The 22,494-nt window shown below is 37.3% G+C and overlaps 1 protein-coding gene across 2 annotated transcripts in view; it reads left to right on the top strand.

Annotated features, from left to right (window-relative positions):
- UBXN7 (UBX domain protein 7) overlaps window positions 1–22,494 on the top strand; it is a 51,404-nt gene that overhangs the window by 7,866 nt on the left and 21,044 nt on the right. Inside the window, exons 2-5 of one of the 2 annotated variants that reach the window (XM_081074581.1) lie at window positions 8,541–8,576; window positions 8,667–8,814; window positions 10,973–11,040; window positions 17,923–17,988. In XM_081074581.1, coding sequence (XP_080930707.1) covers window positions 8,693–8,814; window positions 10,973–11,040; window positions 17,923–17,988 — 256 coding nt within the window. In that variant the 5' untranslated portion in view covers window positions 8,541–8,576; window positions 8,667–8,692. The remainder of the gene's footprint in view (window positions 1–8,540; window positions 8,577–8,666; window positions 8,815–10,972; window positions 11,041–17,922; window positions 17,989–22,494) is intronic. The other variant, XM_081074580.1, reaches the window with a different exon arrangement.

Raw genomic sequence — 22,494 nt, 5'->3', positions numbered from 1 at the left:
ATTTGTTCAGCAGACCCATCAAAAATTGTTATTACCTCTTAGTATATAGGTGAAACCTGTAACTATCACTCTTCCTTCTCCCTGTATCATTTAGTCCTCCTTACTTTTCTGTCGTCTCAGTTAACCTTCACTCCCTCATATTCCTGTTAAGCTCAGTGGGAATGTTATTGGCATTTTGGCTAGGACAGTTTGTTGTGTACGACTGTTCCATCCATTGCAGAAGATTTAGCACTTGTATTAGTTTCCTGTGGCTGCTTTAACAAATTACCTCAAACTGCATGGCTTAACACATTTATTCTCTCACAGTTCTGGAGGCCGGAAGTCTATAATGAAGGTGTGAGCAGTCTTTGGGGGAGGGAGGATTTTTCGACCTACTACAGCACCCCCAGCTTTTCTCCACTGAATGTCAGTAGTGCCCCCTCCCCTCAAGTCATGAAACACCAAGAATGGTCTCGCACATTACTGAATGTGTCTACTACTTCCCAACCCTAAGAGCCACTGGAATCTTTAATTATCTTTCACTTATCTTCTGTTTCTAAAATGTTACACTAAGTAAACTAAAAATGACTGATTTTACAAGCACAGATGGCTCAGATAATTTGGCTTCATTTAAGAAAGTAAACGGTGTGCTTTTGCTTATTGGGCCCCTCTTTAAAACTACCTTGTTTAATCTTGCCAGGATTTAGCATGTGCTTCCTTTTAAAAAAATTTATAGGTGGAGCTCCCTCTCCCCACCTTTTATTGAAAGCTCTTACAAGTCACTATGCTGATAAGCTTCCATGATGAAAGTTATCCTGTGTAATTGTCAGCAGAGATATGGTAGTTCCATCTCTGGGATACGCTGCCTACAGCTTAGATTCTAGCATTAAATGGTTAAGTGAGGATTGTAATAGATAGGATGGTAATTCTGGGCCTCCAGTGTTGACACCCTCTGCCCCCCAAAATAACACAGTTATTTATTGTAGCTTTATTTTTGTGTCTTAAAGTCATTCCCTGTATAATCCCTTTTAATAAATTCTATTTTAAGTTGTAGTTCAGTAGACCTATGGACCTTGAAAATTTTGGAATGCTTAGCTGTATTTTTATTAGGTTTTCTACTGCCTCCATATATCAGCTCATGATGCTTCTCCTGAGTCACACTGAAATGCTGTTTAGTTGTTACAAATTTTGGAGCAGATCCCTTTCATGTGTTTCACTTTTTTATTCATAGCATTCACCTTTTTTCTAGAGTAATATTTTTTTGCTTTCTTCATTGTACTCCTTTGTTTCCATGAGTGTTTAACATGAGTGAAACACATGTTCATAGCATCAGTGAGTGAGGGAAAGAAAACTGATGTCTTACTCTGCTTGTTTACTATCTGACAACACGTGGATCTCCATAAGCTGTATAAAAACCTCCCAGTATTTTTCATTTGTTATTGGTTATAGCTTGAGTACCGTATAACTTGAGTCAGTCTTCTTAGTAGCCAACTACTTGCCAGTAAGGACTTGTGCCAAGTTATTTAATGTGAATCTTGTTAATCCACACAAGCACTTCATGAAGTTGGTAATATCCCCATTTTATAACTGAGGAAACTAAGGGCTAGAGAAATTATTAACTAGCTCAAAGTCACCCGACTAGTGAATGACAAAACTAGGATTCGAACTCAGGATTATCTGAGTACTATCCAGGCTCTTGATGTCTACCCTACTCCCTAGCTTGGGAACAGAAGGGAATATGAAAAATGTTTTATCTTCATTACTGAGTGTAGGGCTGGCCAGAGGAAAAATGTCGATACCTTCATTCCAATGGTTTTGTGTCTATCCCCAGGGTACCCATGTCTTTGGTGCTCTAAGTATACCTGCCCCCCACATCCCTTCCCCGCCCTGTGGCACTTCCCGTAGGCCTTTCTTACCTCTCTCCCAAAAGGCACTTGGGATGCTAAGGCTACTTACATCCCGTTTTTTCTGAACCAACTCCCATAATTTCTTATCTCAACCCTCAATTTATTGTTTCTGGATTTTAGGGGGAAGCAATATTATTGAATTAATTCACAGTGTGAAATAATTGATACATCCTTAACTCGTCAATAAGTTTATAGTTTTAAAAAGGATTTTTTTTTTTTTTATTCAGTCTCTTAAGTGGTAGTATGTTAGGCAGCATAATAAACTGAAAAAAATTTAGGTAGTTAGGAAAAGGCTTTTGGGACAGGCAGACCATATTGTTGACAGACCAGTTTACCTGCGGATTGGCTTAACAAGTTCCTGGTTTTCATAGCATCTTTTATTTTACTTCAGAACACACAAATTCTCTAAATGGTTCTCATGCCAGTGACGTCGGAGTTCTGATAGTTGGAAGGGAAGACAACAACTATTTGTATGCAGTGGTCATTTTTACGTTGAATTTCCTTATGGACAAATAAAAAGGAGTGAAAGCAGGGAGCATTGGTTGCTATTAGGGCAGAAGGGCGTTTTGCTCCCCATCAGCCTGCTCTTTGCACTCTTTGTGGTGCTTTAGTGCAATGTGAGCATCTAGAGGGATGAGAGCCAAAGTGGTATGAGCTCAGCCAGTTCCTTCTCTGAAAGGAAAAATCAGTAGATGCCTTGAGAAGCTAGTTTTAGGGTTTGTTAGGAGGCAAATGTAACAATTCATGCATCTCTGCTGGATCAAGCTGCCAGAGTCGTCACCTATAGGAGCCTTTTAACTTTCAGAAGCTGCTGTGTAGATAAGGAAATTAAAACAGTGGAGTACACAGTGGAGTACAATAGACTCTGAACTTTTAGGCTAGCATTTAATAAGTATAGTCAACACATTATAACTAGACATGGTGTAAAAAAAATTAGGAAAGCACTGAAACAAAGCCTCAGGTTTTATGAGAAATAATATGGCAGTGTCTGAGTCTTGAAATTCTTCATCAAATTTGTGTGCTGTTTTGCCCAAAGAGTTTGCATTTAATTACCTAACATAAAGTTGATTATTGGGATATGTGAATTCCTCCTTGCTTTTGTTGTCCTTAAAAATAAAAGTTATTTTACCAGCAAAAATGGGTTTATTTGAGAATAGCAAAGACTTGCATTTTGGAACAAGCAAGCTATAGCAAAATAGGCAAGTCCAACAAACAAAGGAAAGGAAAGTTAGTTCATGGAGAAAAAGGAAGTTGGGAGGGGTTGTTTTGAATGAAAGTCCATTGGAGAAAAGCAGTAGATGGTTCAGGGAGATGACAGTTCAAAGAGATGATGGTTTCTCATTACCAGAGTTGCTGTGGTAATCGATTTTTTTGTAGGAGATGCAATGTACATCTTTTTCTGTTGGGGCCTATAATCTATTCTTTTCTGTTGAAGATTTTTTCTGTTGGGGTTTGTCATTGACAATTCTTCTGTCATTGACAAGTAGTACTGTGAGAGCTCCCCGTTCTAGCCTCCCAATTCTATTTTAGTAAGGTTTCCCTTTATTTTTACACCCTCAAAAGTTGCATTCGTTTTTGAGATTTTAATTTTTTTAAAGCATGTTTTCTAGTTGAGAATGTAAATTTGTACATACTGGAACTTGAAAAGTTTTGGTTGAGGTTGATTGAGAACTTAGAACTGGTCCAGTTCAATGAGCTTTTAAAGTTTGCAAGATAGATAAAGTAGCAGAGACGATGATAGAGATTAAGACCATCATGGAAAAGGACATGAGTATATCTGTTCTTGTATCTACATCAGGGTGAGGAGGGAAGGGTAAGGTCCAAAACTTAACAGAAAGGTGGATATTTGGTGTGTCATGAAGAAAAACAAGGGGACTGATTTGACTGATACCACTTCCATATCATGCAGAATCATGGCATTATAAAGTACCACCAACTGATCTGCCTAGCTTACCATAGAGCTGTGTGGTTGAAGGGACTAAGACAGGTGAGATGAGAGCAAAGGGATATAAAACGGGAGTGGTAAATAATGGCCAAATCTTTTATGCAGCTCAAGAGAGATGAAAACTTTTGCAGTCATCAATGCAGAACTATTGAACAGGGGAGACAATCAAATTTGCATTATTTTCCAGTGTAGACGATATATCAAAGGGGACATGACCAAGAGTGGAGAGATGCGATAGCTCATGTAAGACTGTAGCAATGGATGGAGAGGACAGGGTGGATAGGATTGATTAGATGGAAGCTGTAGGATTTGTTGATTGACTGATGGGATGTTTATAGTTGAAGGAGAGAGGAGTTGGAGAAAGTTTCTCAAATTTTAATAATATATGAAGCCTTTTTAAAAGAAAAATCATTCCTGTCCTACGTAACTTAAATTACCATATATATCCAGATAAAAGGCAAACCTCAAATAAAAGACAATTCTATATTTGTCTAATTCCCCAAAAAGATTTTTGGCTAACATAAATATGTAAGTTTCTAGAGATTTAAGTGAAATGATCAGATACTTTTTTTGTAATATGTTTTTTACTGATTTAATTTTTTTTTTTTTTAAAGATTTTATTGGGGAAGGGGAACAGGACTTTTATTGGGGAACAGTGTGTACTTCCAGGACTTTTTTCCAAGTCAAGTTGTTGTCCTTTCAGTCTTAGTTGTGGAGGGCGCAGCTCAGCACCAGGTCTGGTTGCAGTTTTTTCTAGTTGCAGGGGGCGCAACCCACCATCCCTTGCGGGAGTTGAACCAGCAACTTTGTGGTTGAGAGGACACGCTCCAACCAACTGAGCCATCCTGGAGGCAGCTCAGCTCAAGGTGCCGTGTTCAATCTTAGTTGCAGGGGCTGCGCCCACCATCCCTTGCGGGACTCGAGGAATTGAACTGGCAACCTTGTGGTTGAGAGCCCAGTGGCCCATGTGGGAATCGAACTGGCAGCCTTCGGAGTTAGGAGCAGGGAGCGCCAACTACCTGAGCCACCAGGCCGGCCCCTACTGATTTAATTTTAAATAATATTGTATAATAATGCTTTTTTCCATTTGTGTTTCATGAAAGAAGTTAGTTCAGTTTTTTCAGTAGCATCATAGTTATATGTACCAGCTATCTGACAAAGCCATAGCTAATGTCATCTGACAGTTTTGTGGAGCATTTGATTTTCACTTTACATTGTTTGAGATGTAGCACTTTTAAAATTAGTAGATGATGCTGTCACTGGAAATTTTATCTTAAGTCCATTTATTCTAAGTACCCATTTGCTGTTTGTAATTTCCAGTGTAGCCAGTGTAGTTTTTATTTATTTTATATAAACCCAGTGTAGTTTTTATTTATTTTATAAATAAAATTTAAAACATAAGTGTATGCACACCGTGTAAAATGCAAAGGATGTAAATGAGTTGTTTTGGCTGAAGCCTGGCCCTTTGTTTCCTGGTGTAATAACTGGTGAGCAGTTTATCAGACATTGATCACATGCAAGCAAACATGCTAGGTGTTGGGGATACCAAGACAATAACCAATCCTGGCATTCAAGAAGCTTCTCTTTTAGAGGAACCAGAAAGTAAACCAACATTTACTGCTCAGTAGAATATCCATGTATATTATAGAGTATCAGAGGGATGGGCATGGGCTCGGTAGAATATCCATGTATATTACAGAGTGTCAGAGGGATGGGCATGGGCTCAGTAGAATATCCATGTATATTATAGAGTATCAGAGGGATGGGCATGGGCTCGGTAGAATATCCATGTATATTACAGAGTGTCAGAGGGATGGGCATGGGTACTGTAGAGACTGTTTAACATACAAGTTGACAGAGTAACATGTAGGGTGATTCTTGAGCATGCATGAGCTGGATGAAGAGAGAGAGGAATGGGGAGGAGGGATATTGGAAGCGTGCAATTCAGTACGACTATACTCAATTGTGTAGGATGGAGAAGAGGAGAGGCAAAGCCGGAGAGATAAGCTGAGGCCTGATCACAAAGGACTTTCCAGATCATGAGGACTCTGTAGGTGTCAGAGTCATTAAAGAATTTTAAACTGGGGTGTGATATAATGAGCCTTGTATTTTGGAACATTACCTCAGCAGCCAGGTGGAAGATAGGCTGATGATCAGTTAGGGGCCTATTGTAAGAAGTATAAAGGGCTTGCTTTAAAGCCTTAGAGATAGTAGTAGAGAGGAGAAAACGCATGAGAGATATTAAGAGTAGAGCCAGTGCTTCCATTTCTGGCAGTAGGGCTAAACTAGAGAAAGACGGATAACCCTCCCGTTGAGAAAAAAATTCCTGAATAAAATGTGTATTTAAAAAAATCTTCGAGAATGTATCAGTGAGATGGCAAGAAAGTTAGGAATACTCAGAAACTAAAAATGTGGCCTTCCTAAGGAGAGGAGTCTGAAAGAAGACCCCTGCCCCTTTGTGAAGTTGAGCTTTATTATTTCAACCTTGGTCCTTGGGGAGTAGCGGGAGATAGCTTCACTGCGAATTTATAACAAGCGTCCTTACAGGGTCAGACTTCCCATGTGGTCTTGTAAAACTTCAAGTCAGGAATATATCTTGTTTGGTAGTCCCTGTTTGGTAGTGCCCACAGGTGCCTTACAAAATCTGATCATGTCCTCTTGTGAGGAATGTACCTTCAACCCAGGCTTCAAAAATCTACAGATTAAAATTCCAAGGCACACAAGATCTTAAGTCAAATAATTGCAAAAGACACAAAAACCATGGCACAGTAAGCAAGAGCCAGCAGGAACAAGACAATGACCCATAGAGACTGCAGAAAGTTTATATTTTGTCTTAGTGAGTTCGATTAATATTGAAATATGAGCATGAAGTAAGGGTCTCTCAAACATGACCAAGCAGATTAGGAAAAAACAAAAACAGAACTTCTAAGTTAAAAAACATTAACTGAAAGTAAAAGCTCAGTGAACAGATTAAAAAAAAAAGGTGAAGAGTTCTAATTGGAGTTCCAGAAGGAAATAAGCGTGACTGGAGGAGTAAAGTAATTGTTAGATAGTATTGGCTGAGAATTTTTCAGAATTGATAAAAGAGAACAGCTCTTATTTATGGTGGAAGTCCAGTGAATCCCAAGGAGAAGATATAAAATCATCCCTGACAAATGAAAGTGAAACTGCAGAAGACCAAAGACAGAGAAGATCTTAAAAGGGACTAGAGAGAAACAACAACAGATTGGTATACAAATATTTTTCTTTGGCATCTGATTTCCCAGCAGCAACAGAAGCCAGAGGACATTGGAGTGCTGTCTTCAATGTACTGAGAGAATATAGCTGTCAGCCTTAAAATAGAATATGTGTCTAATAAAACTATCTTTTAGGAATGACAGCAAAATAAAGACATTTTCGGATACACACACCCACCCCCCCCACACACACAACCAACAGACCTCACTGAAGTAGATTATAAGGGACTTCATTCAGATAGAAGGAAAGTCATCATCCCAAATGGAAAGCCTGAGATGCTTTTTATTTTATTTATTTTTATTAGTGTCAAGTATACAAAATACAATGACTAGACATTTACACCCTTCACAAAGTGACAACCCCCACAAGTCCACCACCCATCTGACACTGCACACAGCCACCACAGCACCGTTGTATATTCCCCATGCTGCTCCCCATATCCCATGAATGTGAATATATATATTTTTTAATTTTTTAAAAGTTTTTAAAATTATAGTTGACATTCAGTATTATATTAATTCCAGGTGTACAGCACAGTGGTTAGGCATTTATATAATTTATGAAGTGATCTCCCGTTAAATCGAGCACCCATCTGACACCGTATACAGTCTTTACAACATTATTGACTATATTCTCTGTACCTCACGTTCTATATTGTAACTACCAATTTGTACTTCCTAATCTCTTCACCTTTCTCACCAACCCCCAACCCCCTACCATCTGAGATGCTTTTTAATGGCCACAAAATGTTTCATCAGGTAGATTCTATAATTCAGTCTCTACTATTGGACATTTATGTTGTTTCTAATTTTTTTATATTAACTGAAGTTATACTAGATATGCATATGCACATGTTTATGCATGTATTATTTTATGTAGAATAAATAATACATTTTCTTTTGACTAGAAACCCACCCATATTACTGGGTCAAAAAAAACAGGAGTATTTTTATGTTTCTTGATACATGTAAAATTATTTTCCTAAAGGGCTTTACCACTTTACATTGTATATAACAGACTATGCTGGCTTTAGAAAATGAGTTTAAGTGTGTGATAGGGCACTTAAACGAAGACTGACATTTCTTACCAGGTTTTGACTTAGTTGTATCTTTGACAAAATGTTCTATCTCACTTCTCTCCCACTGTTAGGAAAAATGCTCTCTTTTTAATAGAAATAGAAATGCTAACAGAAATGCATTCTTTCTAACAAAGTATTTCCAACTTTCTAGAACAGTAGTCTTTCATTTTTCTTTTTTTTCCCTTCAGTTTATTAACAAATATATACTTGGTCCATTTAAAGAAATGGCAAATAAATATTTAGTTTTTGTTTTATTATGAAGGAAGACTACTATTTTAATGCTGCTACTTTCTTTTCTAGCTCTGTATATTTCACACCACTCAGCCAGCAGTATAGAAGTTAACAGGTTTTAAAAAAAAAAGTCATTCTTTTTTTTTTTTTTTTTTTTTTTTAGTTTGAAGAAAAAGTCATTCATTCTTAAAGGGAAAAGGTACTATTAATTTGGCAATTTTGTATACTAGTAAGAACTGAATGTAAAAAGGTGTCTTTAAAACTTTTCTCCTATCTTTTGCTTTTTCAGGTGCAAGTGAAAGTGTAGGGAAACATATGCTTGAAGCCTGCAACAATAATCTGGAGATGGCAGTCACAATGTTTTTGGATGGTGGAGGAATCGCTGAAGAGCCCAGTACCAGTTCAGCAAGTGTCTCCACTGTTAGACCACACACAGAGTATGAATTTATTATTTATTGTTAGGAGCTACCTCCTGCCCAAATTGAGTAGTTGCATTTTTATCAGGTTAATTCGTCGTTTTTGAAAAAATTATAAATTGAAAGCATCTGAAAAAGTCAAGTAGAAATTTTTATGCTTACATGCTTTAATTCTATAAAGCTTTGTCTTGTCTATTTAATCCTCAGAAGAACCCTGTGTGATGGCATTATCCACATTTTACAGATGAGGAAGTATAGACATAGCCGTTTTCCCAAGCTACACAGCAATTAAGTAGGAGATACGGAATTAATGCCCAATAAAGCTCATTTCCCAAGTCTGGATTTTCCTGCCTTGCCACTGGAAAGTTTTCAGTTGCCATAAAAAGTTTTTAAAAAGATTTCTAGTCCTTTTTACCTTGAATAGTTGCATGTGGTTGATCATTAGAAGCACGTTCAGCATATGGAACTGTACTATATAGAGAGAATAGTAATAAATGGTGAACAGATTCGGGTTTTTGCCCTTTACATTTGATACCAATGAGAGTTTGAAATGAATACCTTTTAGGCAAAATTCCAATAGTCTTTGGAAAATATTAGAAATGAACACTACTCAAAGGAAAACCATTGATTTTTGAAACAAAATTAAGAAGATCCTTAAATAAGACTTTAATACTCATAGCCTTTTATAATTTCTGGTGGTTATAACATGAGATCCCCTTAAATACGAATAGGCAAGTCATGGATTTTATTTTTACTAAATTAGACTTAGATTTAAAAACCCAAATAACATTCAGGACATGCCTCTTTTGCTGATCTAGTTCCAGATTCTAGAGTAATATCGTTTCCACATGAAGCATGAACTTTAGAGATCATTATTAATATTTTACAAAGTTTTCTCCTGTTACTACTACTGATTGAGATAATTTTATGTATATACTTAAATGTATATATATATATGAATATATTAATGTATACTGTAAAGTAAGGTATAACAATAATGGAAAGATTTATTTAGGTAAAAGATATCTTTAAATTCTTAGTTTTCTTAAGGTAATAACCTATTTTCCCTTTGATGAAAAAGTATTACTAGAGCTTCCTCTTACAGATGCATTATCTATTCCTTCAGAATATTGAAATTCTGTGTGTAAGCAATAAGTGATATCCAGTAGGAAAGAGTATTTACACTTTATCTTTCAATCATTTGGCTTATTGTATATTTCTTTAACTAGCTGTTCTTTGATTACAGGATGTTAGTTCTTGATGAATGAGTATTTGTACTTTATTTCATGAAGTATGTTTTAGAGTTCCAACTCTTAGATATCAAAAACAGGGACTTAAGCTCAGTTGTCATTATTAGAAACACCTGGATGGAAAACATGAGGCCTAACTTAAATTAACATTTATTATAAGCAGGAAGATAAAATTGGAATTTCCTATTTATTGTGAGCATTAATCAGCAGAATTTAATATTTGAGTTAAAACTATAAAATAAACATATTTAAAGGAACATACACCATTTTTACAGTATATCTAAGTATTTATTTTTAATAGAAGAGTTGGATTATTAGTAAACCCTTTAGTGGTAAACTTTGAAGAGTTATAGGCTTTTAAAAGATGAGTAATTACTTTTTCTGTTCCATATATTTTAAGCTCTATTTAATAAATAATACAGGATAATACCCATGTTAGCCATCTTCATAACTAGCATAAAATTCATTGTATGTTTGTTTAAGCTTATTTTAATATATCTGTGTGATTTAATTATTATTTGATGCAGGAGTAATGTCATATTGCTTTTATTAAGCCTGTAGTTTTTCAGTTAATTTTTTTGCCAATTTTTTTTAATTCCCTTTTTTTTTCTGAAAGAATTTAGGGTAGGCAACTTGAGAGGAAAGGGGAAATGCTTGTTATTTTTGTTTGTTCTCTTTCTTTATAAATCATGTGAGCTATCTGTGCCAGGTACTTCATTTCAGTTGATCTCTACATGGAAATGGAAACCATCTAACAATCATTCATCACTATGGTTCCTAAAAGTCACTAAGTCTGGAAAAGAAAAAAAAAAGTCACTAAGCCTGGTGTTTATTTTATTTGTTAATTTGAATGCATTTACAACAGTTACAGAGCGAACAGGTAGCAAAAAACAGTTTTCATTTTGAATTTTCCCACTTTTTTTTAATAGAGAAGAAGTTCGTGCCCCAATTCCTCAAAAGCAGGAAATATTGGTGGAACCAGAACCTTTGTTTGGTGGTAAGTTCACCTTTCTTCTTTAGTTTTGTTTGACTTTATTGTTGTCTTTAGGATTTCCATGAAGCTACCAAAAGATGTGAAGACTTGCTCAGAGATTGTAATTTCAGGTATAGGGTCAGTTCTTATAATTCTGTACTCCTCTCAGGAAAGTTGCACAGTTGGTTCTAAGGAGTGAACCAGATTAAACAGTTGATGTTTGTTGCAGAAGGCCAAAAGGAGGTTAGCAAAAAGAACTGTTGCCTTATAATGGAAACCATATAAGACTCCCAATTAATATAAGACCATAAAAGACTCCCAATTGTTTTTCTTTTCTGGATACCTATGTAACTGCCACATTCTTACTATCTAGATATGCCTTTCACTCTTAATTTCTAGACATGCTGTTCCTATTTTGAAGAAAGGAGAAGGTGATACCCAATCCATGCAAAAAAAATTGATACCAATCTGAGTGCATAGAGAAGATGGTAGAAAATAGGACATTTAATCAGATTTAAAGAAAATTTATAGTTTTAGTTTAAGATACACTTACTTACCTTTTGTGAACCAAATGTTTTAGGCATAATAGATGTAACAAAAAAAGAAGACAAAGTAATCTGGTTAGGCAGACGAATGTATAGAAATGTATATTGTACATATTGAGAACAGCAGAGAAATAGGCTTATGAAAACTTTTGTAGGTAAATTAGACTAAAGGAGAACAAGTTGTAAGACAAGGATGAAAAAAATTATATAAACCATATCTTTTAATTTGAAAAAGCACCTTAGTTAAGTGTGTTTTTAGGATTCATCTTTAAACTTGGCAGCTTTGGAGTTTACTGTAGCAAGAAATAAAATAATATACTGTCTAAATTTGGAAATAAAGATGGGGGATGAAAACTATAAGATCTGAATATTGAAATATATGTGCTTTCTAGACTGTTCAATTCAGCCAGTCATTGTGCTGTTAACATACCAGAAGTAATAAAGCATTGTTCATATTTTTTTGTTTTTTAAACTTTTTTATTTATTTAAGTGTGTTTTTCCAAGACCCATCAGCTCCAAGTCAAGTAGTTGTTTCACTCTAGTTGTGGAGGGCGCAGCTCACAGTGGCCCATGTGGGGATCGAACCGGCAACCTTGTTGTTAAGAGCACCCTGCTCTAACCAACTGAGCTAACCGGCCACCTCCGTAATTTTTTTTAATATGAACTTTATGAATAGATTTGGAGCCAAGGAATAATACTCTTAGAAGCTGTGTCTTTATTGCAAGGAAGAAGGCAGGATCTATGAGTGGAGAAGACTACAGGAAATAGATTCTGTGCCCATTAACTGTTGAACCACAGGCAAAAGAGTTTCCACTTGAAACCCCGCTTTCCTCCTTTTACCTCTGGTTTGATATACATTAAGGAGGATGATGAAAATAACGTTATACAGTTAGGAAGTCAGTCCTGTCATTATTAGACCTTATTATAACTTAAGAAAGATCGTTGAAGAATATTTTCTTCTTAGGACAGTATTGATTTAAAGAGTGATTCTCAAAGTGTGGTTGGGAGTCCCTGGTAACCCCTTTCAGGGGGTTTGTAAGATCAAAACTGTTTTCTTAGTAATACTAAGAAGTTATTTGCCTTTTTTTACTGTGTTGATATTTGGGTTGATGGTTCAAAAGCAATGATAGGTCAAACTGCTACATATTAATTGAATTAGGGCAGGGGCACCAAACTGTACTACTTACTACTCATTGAATTCTTTATTTTTTTTCCCCCCCTTCTGCCTCGCCCCCGCCCCACTCTGGTTCAAGCCTTTATTTCTCAGTCTAGTTGTGTAGGACACAGCTTCCTGACCCATGCTGGTATTATGAGCCTTGCTCTCCCCCCTGGCTGAAGCAGTCGGTCTCTGGTCACAGCAGCTCTCACCGGCTGCCAGCCACTCACGCTGGCCACCAGCCGCTCATGGTAGCACACGGTAGCCAACAGCAGCACCCAGGAGCCCGTGGCAGCCCACGGCAGCTCACGCCGACCTCCTCCGGCTGCTCACGGCAGCCCAGCTCCAGGGAAAGCTGTTGTTCACAGTCTTAGCTGTAGAGGGTGCAGCTCACTGGCCCATGTGGGAATCGATCGAACTGGCGACTAGGAGCACTGCGCTCCAACCACCTGAGCCACTGGGCGGGCCGTACTCATTGAATTCTTCACTGCCACACACTTTCAGTTAAAATAAAAAAAAAAACAAAAAACCACAAAACCAATTTTATTTACTAATGTTCTTGATGAAGCAATAAAAATTAATGTAATTAAATCTTAATCCTTCATTACACATTTTTAAACTCTTCTGTTTGATGAAATGGGATGTATGCATAAAGCACTTCTGCATACTGAAGTGTTATGGTTACTTTAAGTAAAAGCGCCTGTACAGTTGTTTGAATTACAAGCTGAACTAGCTGCTTTTTTTTCATGGAACATTATTTTTACTTGACAGTAAAAATATTACTGACAAACTATAGTTGTTTAGATGTAGACGTTTGGCAGACATTTTCTTGAATATGAACAAAGCCTGTTACTGCTTCAAGGCAAAGACTGATATTTGTTTCCAATGATTTAAAAAAAAAAAAAAAAAGCTTTCAGGCATAAATTGGAAGTTTAGAAAGTTTATATCTACAATTGTGAGTTTGATTTTTTTAAAAAGTATTTTATAATGAAATGGTCAATATTTAGAATGTTTGCATAACTCAGTGAATAAATTGTTTTCAAAAGACCAAGGCATGATGTTACAAAATTGTGCATAGGTAGAAGATCTATTCAGACTGGAAGATGATATATATATATGGAAAGAGAGAGAGATTAGATATCTATTGTTGTGCTCGCTTCTGCAGCACATATACTAAAATTGGAAAGACATCTATTGCTGTGTAACAAATTTCTTCAAAATTTAGCTTTCTGAAACAACAAACATGTTACTTCTCTGTTTCATTGGGTCAAGATCCAGGTGTGGCTTAGCCAGGTGCCTTTGGTTAGGGTCTTTCACAAGATTGTAATTAAGGTGTCAGCCAGGGCTACAATCATCTCATAGCTTGAACAGAGGAGGATGTCTTTCTGAGTCCACTCATATGGCTCTTGGTTGGCTGGAAACATCAGGTTCTTACCACAGAGCAAATGAGAGCCACAGGGCATCCCAAGACAGAAGCCACCATCTTTTAAAATTTAATCTTGTAGGTGACATCCTATCCCATCATCTCTGCCGTATTCTATTCGATTTTGCCCATACTCAAGATATTCACATCTACCTTATGAGTATTGGGAAGTAGGGATAATTGAGGGCCATTTAAGAGACTACGTACCACATAGGCCTATAGATTTGAATGGAGCAGAGTATGAAAAGTTCTTTGATAGTATTGCAGATTCCACGTTGCAACTAACCTGTAAGAAACTATCATATCATGAGTTTTGTTGTAGTGTCAAAGAATATTTACAATTATATTAAAATACTATTAAAATAATCCTTTTTATAACTACATTTGAGATTGAATTTTAATTTTTTTCATATACTTGAACTAAAGGAATAGCAGTAGATTGAACGCAGAAGTAGATCCAAAAATCCAGGTATCTTCTTTTAAGTCAGTTATTAACAGATTTGTGAAATAGTGCCACTCTTCTCTAAATTTTTTTATGTACCTGTTCCATTCTCCTATCGTGATTGAGGCTCCTTGAATCTTTTTTAGCTCTTTGTAGCTTAGCCTGTAACCTCAGTGACCAGCATTCATTATGTGGGCATTAGAGTGAGAGTGCAGAGGACTGAAGTTTGCTTCATAGCAGATGGGCTGGAAGAATCAGGAAATTACATATTAAAGAGGCAGGCAGGAGTAATAATGGTTCTAGGGCTAGAAGTGTTGTGGCCTGAAGAGAGGTTCTTGGTTAGACTTCGGATAAATGAAGGACAAACAGATGGGAGCAGGTTATGAGCCCAAGAAATAAAAGGGGTTGGGTAGAAGACTAGCAATAAGCGGAACTAGTGAGGATCCCAGGAAGTCAAGTGCCTAATAGAGAAGGGCTAAATTGGAGGTAGGTGGGGTGGAGGAGAAAAATAGGGTGGGGGGGAGAATGTGCGAGGTGTGGTAAAAAAATACAGTAAATGTTTAAATTTTAAAAATTTTACAGTAAAAGACACATTGCCATTAATCCCCCTCAAAATACTCCCAAAATACTCCCCCTTGCTTCCAACACACTTATCCCCTTGTTCTTGCCACTTTCTGAAGCAGTTCTGGAAGTCCTCTTTCGTGTCTTTAGTTGTGTTGTCGTGGCTGCTTTGATGTCCTGAATCATTTTGACTTGGAAAGAGATAGAGCAGCACGGTGCCAGATCCGGTGAATAAGGTGGATGAGGTAATGTTTTTATTTGACAGAAATTGCCATATACCAGAAGCGATGTGTGACACTGAGCCTTTCCATTGTGATCAAAACATACAGTGAATGCTCCTGCCGAGTGCCATCCAACAGAAAGGCAGGGATCTTCAATGTGGGAAGTGGCGCATTGAACCTTAGTAACAATGTGTGACAAGTTTCAACTTGTTCAGTGCAGTCAGTTGGGTGTGAGCTGTGGTTGAGAGAAGGTATGTTTTAAAGTGTACTGTAAATCGGGCCAGCTGGGTGGCTCAGGTGTTGGAGCTCTGTGCTCCTAATGCCGAAGGCTGCCGGTTCGATTCCCATGTGGGCCATTGGGCTCTCAACCACAAGGTTGCCTGTTCAACTCCATGACTCACTGACTCCCGCAAGGGATGGTGGGCTCCGCCCCCTGCAACTAAGATTGAACATGGCACCGTGAGCTGCGCTGCTGCTGAGCTCCCTGTGGCTCAGTTGGTTGGAACGCGTCCTCTCAACCACAAGGTTGCCGGTTCGACTCCCGCAAGGGATGGTGGGCTGCACCCCCTGCAACTAACAATGGCAACTGGACCTGGAGCTGAGCTGCACCCTCCACAGCTAAGATTGAAAGGACAGCAAGCAACTTGACTTGGAAAAGTCCCAGAAGTACACACTGTTCCCCAATAAAGTCCTGTTCCCCTTCCCCAATAAAAAAAATAAAGTGTGTCATAAATCATCCTCCATCATGACTATGCTCTGTGTCACACATGGCTTCTGGTATACGGCAGTTTCTGTCAAATAAAAACATAAAATTGTCCTCACCCACCTTATTCACTGGATCTGGCACCGTGCAATTTCTGGCTCTTCCCCAAAGTCAAAATGACCAGGAAAGGTAAACGTTTTGAATCGGTTCAGGCCTTGGAGACAGCTACGACAGCACAACTAAAGACACTCACAAAAGAGGACTTGCAGAACTGCTGCAGAAAGTGGCAAGAATGATGGGATAAGTGTGTTCAAAGGGAGGGGCAGTATTTTTAGGGGGATTAATGGCAATGTGTCTTATACTGCAATAATTTTATTTAAGCATTCACCATATTGTTTGATCACACCTTGTGGGTGTGTGTGTGTAGAATAATGTAGAATATTGACTGGCTTGCCTTTGGCAATTTAAAAGTAGAAGAAAACTACCTTTATGTACTACCTTCCCAATAATAATACACTTTCTTAGGTAGCTTATATGTCTTATCCCAGGATACTCTTACTTTCTTAATTGTTGTGGTTAAAAAGTATCTGGTAAGGAGTTTGAAGGAGGCATTATTGAGAGGCTATATTATTCCTGCTAGAAACATACTTTGAAATAGGACCTCTTGATCAAAAATAGTTCCAAGATTGAAAAGAATAGCATTCCTCGCTTCTTTGTAAAGGAAGGGAAGGAGAGTGTGAGGAAGAGAAAAATTATGCAATATTTAAATTTTTTAAAATGCAATTTAAATAAAATCAATACAATAAAATTCAATTTAAATTTAAAAATTCAGTACCAAGCTGAATCATGTAAGTTTCGTTTTTTAACCAAATCCCATTGCTAGAGAAAATATTATGATTGTTTAATATAAATACTGATATACATATGTGCATAAATGATATACAGACAGATAGTGCTTTAAACAAAAACAGATTTTTTTACACGTGGTTTTGCATTTTTGGTTACTTTTGTTTTGCTTTTGTTTTACTCAATAATACTTCGATAGAAAGAATTACCTATATAATGGTAAACACAGGTGTTGGGAAAGATGCTTTGGCATGGGGTGGGGGACTTTTATACTTTCTATCTAATCTTATCATTTATTAACATGGAACATTGTTCTGGTTACATGTTGGCCAGGACTACATTAAGCCAACTTAATGACTGTTACCCATATTCAAAGAATCATTAAATGTATTGTAATGTATATAAATGATCTGGCAAATTTTTTAGGTATAAGAACACATAGGAAGATAACATTTTGACTATTGCCTTTTAGACTTTATCTGTAAAATACTTCAGGAATGGGCAATGTACACTGGACAGAGGTATCAGAAGACGGTTCTATTCACTTTTCTGTAATGAAACCATTATGTAACTGGAAAAAAATTTTCTTCCAAAGCTAAAAATGTTTTTTGGTATTTATAATTCTACCTGTATATCCACTCACTAAGAAGTTGACTCAAGTGTTATAACAAAGGATAGATCCCTTAGGCTAAACTGAATTAGATATTTTGTAGATTCATCTACATGGGAGTCCTCAAAATCTTCTTTCTTCCTGTCTTTTACACAAGTTTAGTCAAGTCTCCTTAAGTGAGCCTTAATTTTCTCATTTTTAAAAAAACGGTTGGGCTGAAGGTGATTGAGTTCGTTATATATGAATGAAGGTTTTAAAAATATTTATTTTTTGAAGGGCACCATTATGAATCTATGAGTGTTTCAAAACAGGAAATACTTACAGATAAAGAAGTTTTTAGAATTGTTTCAAAATTAACATTTAAATTTTTGTATCAATTCTATTTTTCCCCCCCTAAAGCTCCTAAAAGACGACGGCCTGCACGGTCAATATTTGATGGTTTCCGGGATTTTCAAACTGAAACTAGTAGGTATCTATGGACCAGATTATCTTCTATGTCTGTCTGTCTCTGTCTCTCCCTTCCTCCCTCTTCTTCCCTCCTGGCTTCCTTTCCTTTCCTCTCCCTTCTTTCTCCCACATATAAAAAAAACCACAAGGTGAAAAAGCACCCACACAATCCCCTATAGGTCAAGATCCTAGTTTTATATACTTTTTTCTTAAAAAGAAGATGAATATTAGGTCTAATTACTTTGAGGAGTCACCTTATTTAAAAAGTGAAATTATGAATTCAGTCTGTAATTGTTATTAATTCCCCCTGGAGCTGAATTGTCCTAAATTCTAACCTACTTGATGATAGAAGAATAATAAGAGAGATGGAGGTAATGTAAAAAAATCTGGTAATTTACAACCTTAATCAGCATTTTTTGATAGGTGAGGGGCATATTAGGAGACCTCACTATTGTTGGGCAGTGGTGAGAGTCTTGACTTTCCATGAGTCTTCCTCTGATACCATCCCACTGGAGATGGGGCGGGGACACTTATCATTGCCAGATGGGGATGGAAGTCCAGGCTCCCCACTGGTCTCCAACACTACATTGAGGAAGCCTCATTATCTTTGGGAGATGAAATTCCTGGCTCTCATTCAGTCTTTTCTGACACCACTTAGGCAGAGAGATTTGGGTTCCTTGTTAAAGCCTCACAAGGGTGGAAGTCTGGGCTCCCCACTCCGCCTACCTGGCATGGGTGGGAGTGGGGTCATAGGTTTTCTGTAGTGTTTGTTTGAAGTAGAACAGTTATTATTTAAAGGGTTTCTGTCTTGCTAGGCTGCTCCTTTGGCTAGAAAGAGCAAGGTTTTGTTAGGGCTTTTTTGGTCTATACTTATTGGCATTTTCAGGTTGCCAGTTTCTTTAAGCATTATGTCTGGGATAAAAAAGAAAACCCAGGGGACTCACACCATATTGTTCCTTGGATTCCGAGGTCAATAGTTGGTCTTCACCTTAGAGAGTCTTCCTGTGTTTGTTTTATTTTTTTTTAATTTTTTAATTACCATTGACATACAATTATATTAGTTTCCAGTATACAAAACAGCGTACTGGTTAGACATTTATGTAGTTTATGAAGTGATCCCCCCAGTAAGCCTAGTACCCACATGACACTGTACATAGTTTTTACAATATTATTCATTAGATTCCGCATACTGTACTGTACATCCCCATGATTATTTTGTAACTACCAATTTGTACTTCTTAATCCCTTTACCTTTCCACCCAGTCCCCCAACTCCCCTCCCATCTAGTAACCATCAGTTTGTTCTCTGTATTTATGAGTCTGTTTCTGTTTTATTTTGTTCTTTAGACATAAATATAAGTGAGATCATAAGATATTTGTCTTTTTCAGTCTGACTTATTTCACTTAGCATATATCCTCTAGGTTCATCCATGTTGTCGCAAATGGTAAGATTTCATACTTTTTTATGGCAGAATAATATTCTGTTATATATATATGTACTACAATTTCTTTATCCAGTCACGTATTAATGGACATTTTAGTTGCTTCCGTATCTTGGTTGTTGTAAATAGAGCTGCTGTGACCATAGGGATGCATACATCTTTTCAAATTAGTGTTTTGGATTTCTTTGGATAAATACCCAGGATTGGAACTGCTAGGTCATAAGGTAATTGTATTTTTAATTTTTTGAGGAACCTCCATACTGTTTTCCATAGTGGCTCCACCAGTTTGCAATCCCACCAACAGTGCAAGAGGGTTCCCTTTTCTCCTCATTCTTGCCAACATTTGTTCGTTGATTTATTGATGATAGCCATTCTGACAAGTGTGAGGTGATACCTCATTGTGGTTTTAATTTGCATTTCTCTGATAATTAGTGACATTTAGCATCTCTTCATGTCTATTGGCCACGTGTATGTCCTCTTTGGAGAAATGTCTGTTTAGGTCCTCTGCCTATTTGTTAATTGGATTGTTTGGTTTTTTTGGTGTTAAGTGAAATCATAAGATATTTGTCTTTCTCAGTCTGACTTATTTCACTTAGCATATACCCTCTAGGTTCATGAGTTCTTTATGAAATTTGGATATTAACCCCTTACCAGATAGTTTGATACCAGGTAGCATGATGCCTCCAACTTTGTTCTTCTTTCTCAAGATTGCCGTGGCTATGTGGGGTCTTTCATGGTTCCATATAAACTTTAGGATTATTTGTTCTAGTTCTGTGAAAAATGTCATTGGTATTTTGATAGGCATTGCAATGAATCTATAGATTGCTTTGGGTAGTATGGACTTTTTTTTCTTTTTTTCTTTTCCCCTTTCTCCCGCCTCCTCCTACCCCCACTCCTGTTCAAGCCGTTGTTTCTCAGTCTAGTTGTTAGGAACACAGTTCCCTGGCCCATGTTCGTATTATGAGCCTTGTGCTCCGGCTAAGGTAGTCAGTTGCCAGTCGTCGGTTGGTCACTCACAGCAGCTCATAGCTCTCCCCAGCTGCCGGCCATTCAAGGCAGCACACGGCAGCTCACGCCAACCTCCGGCTGCTCACAACAGTCCAGCTCCAGGGAGAGCTGTTGTTCGCAGTCTTAGCTGTAGAGGGTGCAGTTCACTGGCCCATGTGGGAATCGAACTGGTGACCTCAGCGTTAGGAGCACAGCGCTCCAACCACTTGAGCCACCGGGCCGGCCCTGGACATTTTAGTTATATTAATTCTTCCTATCCATGAGCAGGTATATGCTTCCATTTATTTGTATTTTCTTCAGTTTCTCTCTTCAGTATCTTATAATTTTTCAAGTACAGGTCTTTTTTGTCCTTGGTTAAATTTATTCCTAAATATTCTTTTTGATGCAATTGTAAGTGAGATGATTTTCTTAAATTTCTTCTTTCTGACAGTTCATTATTGGTGTATAAAAATGCAACCGATTTCTGAATATTAATTTGGTATCCTGCTACTTTACTGAATTCATTTATCAGTTCTAATAGTTTTTGGTGGACTCTTTCATTTTCTATATAGTATCATGTCATCTGCAAATAATGACAGTTTTACTTCTTTCTTTCCAATTTGGATGCCTTTTTTTTTCTTGTCTGATTGCTGTGACTAGGGTTCTAGTACTATGTTGAATAAAAGTGGTGAAAGTGGACATCCTTGTCTTGTCCTTGACCTTAAAGAGAATGCTTTTACCTTTACCCCATCAAGTATGATGTTAGCTGTGGGTTTGTCGTATATGGTCTTTGTTATGTTGAGATGTTTCCTCTATTCCTACTTTGCTAAGATTTTTTGTCATAAATGGATGCTGGATATTTTGTCAAGTGCTTTTTCTGTATCTATTGATCTGATCATAGGATTTTTATTTTTCATTTTGTTTGTATGGTATATCATGTTAATTGATTCGTGGATATTAAACAAATATCCACAAATCAATTTATTCTTGGTATGTATACCAAGAATAAATTCCACTTGATCACGGTATATGATCTTTTTAATGTATTGCTGAATTCAGTTTGCTAATGTTTTTTTTTAATTGGGGAATATTGGGGAACAGTGTATTTTTCCAGGATGTCAATTCATTGTTTTTCAATCTAGTTGTGGGGGGCACATCCCAGCTCCAAGTCAAGTCATTGTTTTCAATCTAGTTATGGAGGGTGCAGCTCATTGATCCATGTGGGACTCAAACCGGCAACCTTGGTGTTATGAGCACCTCGCTCTAACCACTGAGCAAACTGGCTGTCCACCAGCGGCTCAGCTCCCAGCTCAAGCCATTGCTTCTCACTGGTCCATGTGGGAATCGAACCGGTGACCTTGGTGTTATGAACACTGCGTTCTAACCACTGAGTCAACCGGCTGTCCAAAGGCTCAGCTCCAAGCTCAAGCTTTTCTTTCTCACCGGTCCATGTGGGAATCGAACTGGCAACCTTGTTAAGAGCTCGCGCTCTAACCAACTGAGCCATCCAGCCACCCCAGTTTGCTAATATTTTGTTGAGAATTTTTACATCTATGTTCATCAGGGATATCGGCCTTCAGTTTTTGTTTTTTGTAATGTGTTCGTCTGCTTTTGGAATTAAGATAATGGTAGCCTCATAGAATGTGCTTAGGAGCCTTTATTCCTCTTGAATTTTTTGGACTAGTCTGAAAAGAATAGGTGTTAATTCTTCTTTGAATATTTGGTAAAATTCACCTGTGAAGCCATCAGGTCCAGGACTTTTGTTTTTTGGAAGCTGGTTGATTATGGATTCGATTTCATTAGTAGTAATTGGTTGGTTCAGATATTTTGTTTCTTCTTGTTTCAGTCTTGGAAGATTGTGTTTCTAGGAATTTATCCATTTCTTCCAGATTGTCCAATTTGTTGGCATATAATTGTTAGTAGTATTTTCTTGTAATCCTTCATATTTCGGTGGTGTCAATTGTCACTTCTCTTTCGTTTCTGATTTTGTTTAATGTGTTTCCCCGAAAATATGACCTACCCCAAAAGTAAGCCCCATTTAAGATCGTCAACCAGACAGATGCATTTAGTACGTTATGACGATGTTCCAGAAGAAG

This window comes from Rhinolophus hipposideros, assembly GCF_964194185.1.
Source record: "Rhinolophus hipposideros genome assembly, chromosome: 2".
Lineage (NCBI taxonomy): Eukaryota > Metazoa > Chordata > Mammalia > Chiroptera > Rhinolophidae > Rhinolophus > Rhinolophus hipposideros.
This window is presented reverse-complemented; position numbering and strand designations above follow the sequence as displayed.